The sequence below is a fragment of the Dendropsophus ebraccatus genome, chromosome 12 (assembly GCF_027789765.1).
Source record: "Dendropsophus ebraccatus isolate aDenEbr1 chromosome 12, aDenEbr1.pat, whole genome shotgun sequence".
In the NCBI taxonomy this organism is placed as follows: Eukaryota; Metazoa; Chordata; class Amphibia; order Anura; family Hylidae; genus Dendropsophus; species Dendropsophus ebraccatus.
This window is the reverse complement of record NC_091465.1, coordinates 88,862,643-88,874,484: the sequence shown is the minus strand read 5'-3', so window position 1 is coordinate 88,874,484 and position 11,842 is coordinate 88,862,643. Positions and strand designations below refer to the sequence as shown.

At 44.9% G+C, this 11,842-nt stretch overlaps 1 protein-coding gene across 2 annotated transcripts in view; it reads right to left on the bottom strand.

Annotated features, from left to right (window-relative positions):
- Window positions 1-2,187: 2,187 nt before the first annotated feature.
- The window catches only part of PAX7 (paired box 7), a 123,337-nt gene continuing 113,682 nt past the window's right edge, over window positions 2,188-11,842 (bottom strand). For both annotated transcript variants that reach the window (XM_069949027.1, XM_069949028.1), the window contains exons 8-9: window positions 5,921-6,167; window positions 2,188-3,434 (exon numbers count right to left, since the gene is read on the bottom strand). In XM_069949027.1, coding sequence (XP_069805128.1) covers window positions 3,319-3,434; window positions 5,921-6,167 — 363 coding nt within the window. In that variant the 3' untranslated portion in view covers window positions 2,188-3,318. The remainder of the gene's footprint in view (window positions 3,435-5,920; window positions 6,168-11,842) is intronic.

Genomic DNA, 11,842 nt, shown 5'->3' with positions numbered 1-11,842 from the left:
TTTCCCCGACAGGATTCACTAAGAGGCGCACGCCTCTTAGTGAATCTGTCCGGCCAGGCGCTCAAACCTGCATCCCGCGTACTAAGTCTACATCAGCTCCCAGCAGGTGTAGATTCGGATCATGATTTACACCTGCAAGCAGACGTGAATCATGATAAATGAGGTGCAGGTCACGCCCCCCCCCCCCCAAGCCCACCCATTGGGCGAGCAAAGCGTACGGGAGGCGTATACCAGGTAGAAGGGGCGAATCTGCACCTTCTCCCTGGCTTACGCTTCGTAAATGTCCCCCTATGTGTATACGCTCCTGCCGGGATTCCCTCAACTGCAGCACAATATAACTTAAGTATTAATCATGGCCGTGTTGCAGATCGGCCAAAACGGCCGTGATTAATACTTATGCTGTGTGAACATGGCCTAAATCTGTCTATGAGAACACTGGAGATTTACAGAGTAAGGCTATGTTCACACTACGTAAAAAACGTGGCTGTAATTCATAACAACGGCCGTTGTTTGCGCAAATACGGCCGTTGTCATGAATTACGGACGTGTTTTTTACGTAGTGTGAACCCGGCCTAAAAATGTTACTGCATAATAAATAAAACACAAAAGAGAGAGTGTAGGCTTCATCTTCTTTAATGCATAACAGCAATGCCTGAGGTACACAAAAACCACACACAGGCGCAGGTAGTTAACCCTGTCACTGCCAGAGAGGTTATCTGTAGCTTGCAGACACCTGTCAATAGCAATGAGGGTAAAACAAGTACAAGTTTATCTTTCTAATCTACGACTTAATATAGCTGAATAAATTATAGTGGGATTATATATATATGTATGCACATATATATATACACATATATATGTACACGCGCACACTTGGAGTGACATGAAATCAGACACAGAGGTGGCAGTCAGTTATTATGGAATGCCTACTAGTGCTATATAAGAGGGTCCTGGTTGGCGGCATTAGACTAAAGGGTTAGAAGCAATTAATATACATTTTTAGGTGGGATACTGCAACCATGAAACACAGTCCCTGTAATACCGAGCTGCATCCCTCAAATGTTCATTTTATAGAAATATATATATAAAAAAAAAAGAATGTCAAGTGTCCGTATGTGCAGGCGACAACAGCTCCATTTCTTATACTTAGGACTCCACATGGAATGTCTCTTTTTCTATTGTCTTCTTCTTTTCCTCAGTTATGGATCCTCTATCGGAGCATATTGTCTTATAGCATAGGAGAAAGTCTTTTGTACAGAAAATGTTACTATGCCGAGTGCTTGGAGAAAAAAAACAACATGCCCTTTGCTCCCCTTTATTCACCACCGGTCCCCAAATCAATAGTTTTCTCTTGAAACATAATATATAAATGCTTTTGAAGACATCACATATTTCATATACATCAACCTTACTATACATCTTTTGTTGTGAAAGTATTCACAGGAATGAGCTTCAGCGTTGGACCGCTCAGGGTTGGGTTAACTATACTATGTACAGATCTAATAGCTAAAATGGGTCTCGAAAGTCTTTTGTGGTCTTTTCAACAATGGTTGTGTGGAATAGCAGTCTTCTGGTCCTCAGTCATTGTGTTACCCTGCCAGACACCGGACATGTGGGAGATCCCTGTCATCAATGGACAGTGGTCCTAGGAGATAGCTTTGCGTTATAATATATCAACTTGGAATGTGAGGAAAATGTCCTGACTCTTTAGGCCTGATTGTGTCCTATGTGCGGCAGTGATTGTGTCCTATGTGCGGCAGTGATTGTGTCCTATGTGCGGCAGTGATGTGTCCTATGTGCGGCAGTGATTGTGTCCCATGTGCGGCAGTGATTGTGTCCCATGTGCGGCAGTGATTGTGTCCCATGTGCGGCCTGATTGTGTCCTATGTGCAGCAGTGATTGTGTCCTATGTGCGGCAGTGATTGTGTCCCGTGTGCGGCAGTGATTGTGTCCTATGTGCGGTCTGATTGTGTCCTATGTGCGGCAGTGATTGTGTCCCATGTGCGGCAGTGATTGTGTCCCATGTGCGGCAGTGATTGTGTCCTATGTGCGGTCTGATTGTGTCCTATGTGCAGCCTGATTGTGTCCCGTGTGCGGTCTGATTGTGTCCCGTGTGCGGTCTGATTGTGTCCCGTGTGCGGTCTGATTGTGTCCCATGTGAGGTCTGATTGTGTCCCGTGTGCGGTCTGATTGTGTCCCGTGTGCGGTCTGATTGTGTCCCGTGTGCGGTCTGATTGTGTCCCGTGTGCGGTCTGATTGTGTCCCGTGTGCGGCCTGATTGTGTCCCGTGTGCGGTCTGATTGTGTCCCGTGTGCCGCAGTGATTGTGTCCCATGTGCAGCCTGATTGTGTCCCGTGTGCGGCCTGATTGTGTCCCGTGTGCGGCCTGATTGTGTCCCGTGTGCGGCCTGATTGTGTCCCGTGTGCGGTCTGATTGTGTCCCGTGTGCGGTCTGATTGTGTCCCGTGTGTGATTGTTATGTTATTGCCGAAGTGCCGATATTTTTTACATAGCGTTGTGCCTTGTTCTTGGCACAGCTTTTCTGTATGTTGTTTGAATCCCTCCAAATGGTTCATGTGTCAAGCGTGTATGGGACATGAAGCGGGTCTGTCATCGTTTCTCTATCATGGAATATATATCCTTGGTACCTTTTATTATTTTGATTTGTTTTGTGTAAATCTTGGACCGGTTGCAGCTCTTGCATTTTCACGCCATTGCATTGCACTTTCCTGATTAATACAAAACTGCTGAAAGTAGAAGTCAATGAAAAGAGCGATCATTTCCTCAATGACTAAACCCTTTCTCTGGAGTACTTGTACGTATACGTTCACTTGAATGGACTCCTTTATAGTTATTGGTATCTTGTTGGTCTATGCTCCACCATTCTCCATTATGGAGTGCCTGTGGGAGCTTCCTTCAAGCGCATTGTAAAACATGGAATGAAATGTGGGTGGATGGGAAAACAAAAGCTTCCGCTAACTTCAGTTGTTCCACATCCGGTCAAAGTATTGTGGCAGATTAGCCTTATTTAGGCCTTGGTTTCTTAGCCCAACAGTTGGTCGTTTGTAAGCGGATTGCTTCTTGAATCATTTGCCTGGACGATCAATTGTATAAGAAGTCTGGATTATATTGCGGGTATTTTATCATCAACCGGAAGCTTCTGAAACATTGTGTGGACATCTGCTGATGTTATTGCAATACTGTCTTGTTGCAGACAATCGCTTCTGGTACAGTGTCTCAGTAGATGAGGGAGGATGGGCACAAATGTATGCTGAATGGTGGCACTGGTGCTTGTACCATTTACTGGTGGGTACGCTATTCAGTATGCTTGTCCGGTTTCTACAGGTAAAAGGCCCAAGACAGCAGAGTGTTCTCCAAGCTTCATGCGGCGCTGAGTGGACAGGCTGACGTTCTTAGCCAAGTAATCAACAGCAGCTGGAAAACAAATCCACAAGTGGTTAGTGGAGTGTTACAGTCCCATTTATAGGACCCAAACACTTGTAAGGTAGACTCTTGGACACTGAGTATGCAGAATATTCATTTCATTCAAAATTCCAACCAAAAGTGACTTTTCACTGAATAATTTAATAAAAAAAAGGCTTGTGGAATGTAAAGTGGCCATCTTAGCATCGTATTGGAGAGGCCGGAGTCCTCCAGGTATGATTTACCTTCCACTGGTTGTAGGCCTGTAAGACTAAGGCCCCATGTACATGTCCATGTCAGTTTTTACACTCCCAAAATACTGATCAAGAAGTCTTTTGGGAGGCAGGAAGTGTGCATGGGGCCTAGCCACTTGTCAGACACATGAGGAGGGTACACCTTATTGTCCTCGTTTTAAACAAAAATGTTGCAGGTTAATTTTTGCATCTCTCACATGACCAGTGGGGGAGTGAAGTGTGAGGGGGGTGGCCTTTAGTGGTCCAATATAGTTCATATAATTGTACTTGGTGTATATTTCAGTTTTCGTGCACTGACCACCCCCAGATGGGACAGATTTATCTCTTAGTATATTTATATATCTTTGACCGGCCTGCAAAATGTCTTTATTGTATCTGCCCCATAGTAATTTTTTTCATGACGTTTTGGACACAACTTCTTTTTAATATTTCTCTCTCTTTAGCCGACCCATTACATAAATGTATGTTGCCTAGTCTCTCAGATGCCATACAATACAAAGCTCTCCATCCCTGTTAACATTTCAAATTAAATTAATACCGATTTAGAAGTTACTGCCAATAAGTAAAGAAATCTGAGTGGTGAGTGGTGTGTCAGCTGTATCCCTAGGGGAGAACTCGTCCAGACAGGACGCTTATTAGAGTTGTCATATCCATTAGGTTTCCTTTCACGCTTCTGTGTCCTATCAGTGTGGGCATCAGAGATAGACCTGTCTGTGCCAACTGCCCAATAATGTCAATGGATCTAGTGAAGAAGAATACTTCTGGATATATGTATACTTCATTAGGGTATAAACACACACACACCGTATACGCAGCGTATTTACTGCTGCGATACGCAGCAAATACGCAACAAATACGCAGCAGATTAGATCTAAATAACGGAACACAGCATCAAATCTGCACCATCAAATCTGCTGCAGATCTGCTGCGTATACGCTGTGTGTGTTTGTACCGTAATAGTATACCTCTACATGTTCCCATAATTCTAAAGTCAGTGCTTTACATTTGTCTTTGCCCTTAATGTATTAGAAGTGTATATGTCCATGAAGACTTCATTAGGCTATTAGACACATTCTGAGTAGCATTGATCATTATATCCTTTTGTATCAGCACTTGTCTATGGTCTCCCAAATGAAAGCATAGCAGAGACGCTATGCCTGAGGCTGGGGTTGGAATAGATTCTTACTATTAATTGCAGGTGTGCCCCTAACATGCATGAGGTGGGAGAAAGGTCGGGGTCAGCGCAGGAGCAGAGGCGGCTGAAACACATGGTTTACATTTAGGCATGAGCGGCAATAGGCCCTTACATTGTTGAAACCTTCTGCACTGTTTGGTACTGGCTGTTATATATAAAGAGTGCACTGATATCACACAGTATGGTGCAGCCCTGACACTTAGAGAAGCAATGGCATTGTTAGGGGTCATCTCATAGCTTGTCCAGGCTTCACCCCTCCAGTTTCTCTTCTTCACTACCAGCAACTTACAAAACTTCCACACAGGAATAATGCCTTGTACTCCCTGGGCATGCGCAGTGAAACCAGGCATACTCTTCTGGCCTTCACTTCTGTATTGTGCATGCTTTATATGTTATTTGTGGGATTTGTCTGGATCAGATTTACATACAGCCATCAGATTCTCAGTTCATGTAATAAGGCATGGTGGCATTTTGAGGTTCAAAAACAATGACCTGATTGGTTCTTTTAAAGGGGCACTCCACAGAGTATTTTTTAATACATTGCTTTATTGCATTTTTCTATAAATGTATAACTTTTTGTTTATGTAAGAACTTGGTGACACGGTCCTCTGCTGCCCCCAGGGTTTGTGTTGGGGACTGCAGGGCTATCTAGGGTTTGCAGCTCGAGGTTCCCTCTCTGGCAGCAGGGAGGCTCATTATATTACTGTTAATAATAAAATCTACATTTATTTAAATGAATATATACATTACTAAGTAATATACCTTTTATTAAAGCAGTGTATTAAAAAAAAAGAATTATCTGGGCTATCCCCTAAAGGATATATTCACATTTACTTAATTTGTTGCAGTTTTCATGCTGTGAATTTTCTGCTGCCGATTTCTGCTTTTTATTTATATTGATGAAATCGGCAGCATAAAATTTACAGCCGATTACGTAGGTGTGAACGTGCCTCTTAAACTGTGCTACAAGTGGGGAATTAGATTAAATACACAGAAGATGCTTCAGTCATCGTGATTTCTGATAACCATAGAAGATGATTGACACTTACTTTGTCCATACTGCCCATACTGGTAACTTGCTACTGGATCCATGCTATAACCTGTGGTGCTGTAAGTTGGCGCACAGTAAGACTGCGATGTAGGGAGGCTGTCCACAGATTTGATGGAGTCACTGCGTTGGCTGCAACTAGCTGAGAGAGAGTTGCTGGTTTCCAACCCACTGTGCAGGGGAGAAATTGAGAATTCTGACTGGGACTGTGGGGCCACTCCGCCGGGACTGCTGAGGATGCTCATAACCTGTAACAATAACAGCAGAAATTAACCATCAACCCTGCTTTACATAGCGGCAGCCAAATACAAGACAAGCAGAATTATTATGCAGCTTCCTCATCACTTCCATTAAAGGGGTAGTGCGGCGCTAAACATTAATTCACAAAATAACACACTTTACAAGTTATACAACTTTGTAATTAATGTTATGTATGTGAATGGCCCCCTTCCCCGTGTCCCACCACCCCGGAAGTGTGGTGTATTATACTCACCGCATTCGTGTCGACCCCAGGCCGCCATCTTGTGACAATGACGACATCTTCGGGAGGCCGGCCGAACCGCTCCAGCCCTCCCTCATGCCGGCCCCCCTCTGCCGCGTCATCAGCTGCTCAGCCGTGATTGGCTGAACATAACTGTGCTCAGCCAATCGTGGCTGAGCAACTGATGACGCAGCAGAGGGAGGGCTGGAGCGGTTCGGCCGGCCTCCCGAAGATGACGTCATTGTCACAAGATGGCGGCCGGCGGTCGACACAAATGCGGTGAATATAATGCACCACACTTCCGGGGTGGGGGGGGAACACGAAGAAGGGGGCCATTCACATACATAACATACATTACAAAGTTGTATAACTTTGTAATGTGTGTTATTTTGTGAATAAATGTTTAGCGCTGCACTACTCCTTTAACATTCTGATTTAGTTCTGTAAAAAATATTGTCAAGTGTAAATGAAATGAAACCCATTAAGATGCCAGAGATCTCCGGAGAAGAGAAGAAAGCGGACACCTTTATCCTCAGGCTAGGAGGGTTAATGGTGGTAGAAGTGACAATGCTTTGTATTATAATGCCTTGAGAAGAGTTTTTTCTAATGGAATTAAAAGGACGAATCACCTTCTTAGCCTTTTAAAGAAGTCCGGTGAAAATTTTTAATAAAGTATTATTTTACAGATCCCCAATATACACTTATTACGGGAAATGCTTATAAAGTGCTTTTTTCCCTGCACTTATTACTGCATCAAGGCTTCATTACCTGGATAACATGGTGATGTCACTTCCTGGATAACATGGTGATGTCACTTCCTGGATAACATGGTGATGCCCTGGCTCCCAGAGCTGTGCGGCCTGTGGCTGCTGGAGAGGATGATGGCAGGGGGATGCTCAGTGTCCCTCCAGTGCCCTGTGTCCCTCAGTGTCCCCCTGCCATCATCCTCTCCAGCAGCCACAGCCCCACACAGCTCTGGGATTCGGGGCATCACCATGTTATCCAGGAAGTGACATCACCATGTTATCCAGGAAGTGACATCACCATGTTATCCAGGAAGTGACATCACCATGTTATTCTGGAAGTGACATCACCATGTTATTCTGGAAGTGACATCACCATGTTATCCAGGAAGTGATATCACCATGTTATCCAGGAAGTGACATCACTATGTTACCCAGGAAGAGACATCACCATGTTATCCAGAAAGTGACATCACCATGTTATCCAGGAAGTGACATCACCATGTTATCCAGGAAGTGACATCACCATGTTATCCAGGAAGTGACATCACCATGTTATCCAGGAAGTGAAGTCTTGATGCAGTAGTAAGTGCAGGGAAAAAAGCACTTTATGAGCATTTCCCAAAATAAGTGTATATTGTGGATTTGTATAACTTTTGGGGGGCTACTCAATACTTTAATAAAAATTTTCACTGGACTTCCACCTCCAATAACTGTCTGCAGAATGAATGTTCAACTCAGCTGAAAGTTTGTGCATTTCCTATGAGGAAGGTGGTGGTGGTGGGGTAAACCACAGCTAGACAGAACAAAAGGGTCAGGCTATTATTATCCAGCATGCACGACCCTTCCCACACTGACATGAACTGTAGATGGAGAGTCAGGGGCCCCGTGTACCCTACAATGTTAATATGAAGTGCATTGGCACCGTTGGTTAAAAAACTCATTTTGTTCATCCAGCTTCTATGCAAACCTGTAAGTGTCCACGGTAACAGACTTCAAACATATAGTGAGGGGTCTATTTGTATGGCCATATTCTTTCTTGTTTTCTGCTAGCATACACCTACTCCCCTTAATGTGAATCTGTCAGATATAGTCCATGTGCTGCTGACACTGCTAGATGCCCTTGGGTCAGGAGAAAATGGTACCTTTCATTCAGCCAGCTGTGCTTCCACTTACAAAAATGCTTCTCTTCTCCAGTGTGAAGTGTCAGACAGGCGTTCCCGAGCCCCTCATCTGCTGCAGGCTTCATATTTACTAACTAACCCCCCCCCCCCCCCCCCCCCCCAACCTGCCTGACGGACAGTCAGGAGTCCGAGCTCCTAACAGGGTAAGGGATTGGAGGGGGAGTAGGAGGCAGCCCTGAGAAGGTTTGGAGCTCAGGAACACCTCTCTGACACTTTACACTGGAGAATATAGGCCTTTTTTTTTACATTCTGGAAGCACGAATAGATATAAGGTACCATGTGTGTCCTTGTCCTAACAGCATCCAACAGTGTCAGCAGTGCCGAACCTGAATTACATCTGACAGATTTACTTGGTCATTCAGTCAACCCACATTTCCTCATAGATTGTGAGCTCTTGTGATCAGGGCCCTCATCCCTGTCCTACTGTATTATCATAGATTGTAAGCTCTTGTGATCAGGGCCCTCATCCTCGTCCTTCTGTATCCTCATAGATTGTAAGCTCTTGTGATCAGGGCTTTCCCTCCTCGCCCTCCTGTATTATCATAGATTGTAAGCTCTTGTGATCAGGGCCCTCATCCCTGTCCTTCTGTATCCTCATAGATTGTAAGCTCTTGTGATCAGGGTCCTCACTCCTCGTCCTCCTGTATCCTCATAGATTGTAAGCTCTTGTGATCAGGGCCCTCATCCCTGTCCTCCTGTATTATCATAGATTGTAAGCTCTTGTGATCAGGGCTTTCCCTCCTCGCCCTCCTGTATTGTCATAGATTGTAAGCTCTTGTGATCAGGGTTTTCCCTCCTCACCCTCCTGTATTATCATAGATTGTAAGCTCTTGTGATCAGGGCTTTTCCTCCTCGCCCTCCTGTATTATCATAGATTGTAAGCTCTTGTGATCAGGGCCCTCACTCCTCGCCCTCCTGTATCCTCATAGATTGTAAGCTCTTGTGATCAGGGCCCTCATCCCTGTCCTTCTGTATCCTCATAGATTGTAAGCTCTTGTGATCAGGGCCCTCATCCTCGTCCTACTGTATCCTCATAGATTGTAAGCTCTTGTGATCAGGGCCCTCATCCTCGCCCTCCTGTATCCTCATAGATTGTAAGCTATTGTGATCAGGGTCCTCACTCCTCGCCCTCCTGTATTATCATAGATTGTAAGCTCTTGTGATCAGGGCTTTCCCTCCTCGCCCTCCTGTATTATCATAGATTGTAAGCTCTTGTGATCAGGGCCCTCATCCCTGTCCTTCTGTATCCTCATAGATTGTAAGCTCTTGTGATCAGGGCCCTCATCCTCGCCCTCCTGTATTATCATAGATTGTAAGCTCTTGTGATCAGGGCCCTCATCCCTGTCCTTCTGTATCCTCATAGATTGTAAGCTCTTGTGATCAGGGCCCTCATCCTCGTCCTACTGTATCCTCATAGATTGTAAGCTCTTGTGATCAGGGCCCTCATCCTCGCCCTCCTGTATTATCATAGATTGTAAGCTCTTGTGATCAGGGTCCTCACTCCTCGCCCTCCTGTATCCTCATAGATTGTAAGCTCTTGTGATCAGGGCCCTCATCCTCGCCCTCCTGTATTATCATAGATTGTAAGCTCTTGTGATCAGGGCCCTCATCCCTGTCCTTCTGTATCCTCATAGATTGTAAGCTCTTGTGATCAGGGCTTTCCCTCCTCGCCCTCCTGTATTATCATAGATTGTAAGCTCTTGTGATCAGGGCCCTCATCCCTGTCCTTCTGTATCCTCATAGATTGTAAGCTCTTGTGATCAGGGCCCTCATCCTCGCCCTCCTGTATTATCATAGATTGTAAGCTCTTGTGATCAGGGCCCTCATCCTCGCCCTCCTGTATTATCATAGATTGTAAGCTCTTGTGATCAGGGCCCTCATCCCTGTGCTTCTGTATCCTCATAGATTGTAAGCTCTTGTGATCAGGGCCCTCAGTCCTGGCAGTGGCTGGCCTTGAACATTGACCTCTGACCCCTGTACCTTGCTATCCTCCATAGTGACCTTTTTTTCCTACCCCCTACACTTTGCCTAAAACTTGTTTAGCAGTTCCGGCACAGGCAGGGGAGAGGAGGAGATGGCTTCTCCCCTGGAAACAGGTTAATGTGATTTCTAGAAGTGTTTGAAGCTAAGGGCTTGAGGAAGGGGCAGTATAATCCCCTGCAGTACAGGGGGGGCTTTACTCCCCCATCACTTCGCCTCAATAATGTATTACTTCTTAGTATATTACCATCACTAACCAGAAATCAATTGCAAGGCGACATCTGTAAGGCTTTATCTGCAGGGATATCAGGAGCCTGTCAGTCAGCCGGAGTGGCAGCCTTCTTGCCCTCCCCTACTCCTTCTGTCACCCCTTTCCTCTCTCTCTGCACTGCTGCCCCAAATCAGTCACACTCCATTTAGATTAACCTTTCTATGGCTGACTGCATGGAATGCTTTGCAGGGGAAGAGTTAAGTGTGCTGCCCATCGCTTCAAGTCTAAGATGGAAAATGTTCAATATCTAATGCCTATGAATTAGGGTTAGTGATACATGGCTGCAGCATAGGTGCCCCTGGTCTTGTGTTTCAAGCAGAAGATACAATGACCACATACCAGGACAGCAGCGGGGTAACTGTGTAACCCTTGTCCGCCACTAAACAGAGAAGCCGTTCTCAACCTCGCCCATAGGTCACTCGGTTAGTAGTCAGAGATGTGTTCTCTCTGACGCGGAGATATGTCCTTTTACTGCCCCTTCCTCTATATCTCTCCTCACATTCACTCTTTCTTCCCTCGGCAGACATTTTTGCCCTCGGGAGGTTTCATCATCCTATCCATACTTTAAAAGAAGAGGAGTTAAAAAAAAATGTAATTAATTCCCTCTATTTCTGAGCTGGGCCTGAGGGTCTGTGTCCGCGGAGGCTCCAGCCAGGGAAATCTGCACCCTTTATGATAAACCAAGTCAGCTTTAGACGCTCAAGTGCAATTAGGATCCCCCATCTCGAGACCATCAGCTCCTCCAAGTTCTTGGGCCGCAGGAGGAAGGGAAATTGAGCTGCAGAGAAAACTACATGAAAGTGGAAGATAGGGATGAAAGACTGTCCCTCGTATACAATGCAGACAGGAACCTTATATTATCTCTGTGGATATAGTATCTGCAGCATGCAAGGATATTAGGAGATTAAACAGCAACTTTACAGAAAATAAGACTTTCTTGCACCCTCCAAGGGCATTCTAATTCTCCGTTACACAGCTGATACGTACATAATAAATGACAACCTATAGGGGTGAGACGGTGTAGCGTTACACATGCCCCAGGTTCCTCCGGATACTTTAGCTTTCACTTTATTAAAGAGATTGTTACTATTTCCTAGATTGAATGAAAATACATATTTATTATTAAAAAAAAATATATATATTATATGTTGCCCAATATATTGTCACCTTGAAGGTTTATATGTGTATTCCAACACGTATCGACAAGTTTGGGGGATTATAAGGGATAAATAAAGTGTGATTTCTATTATATAGGAACCAAGGG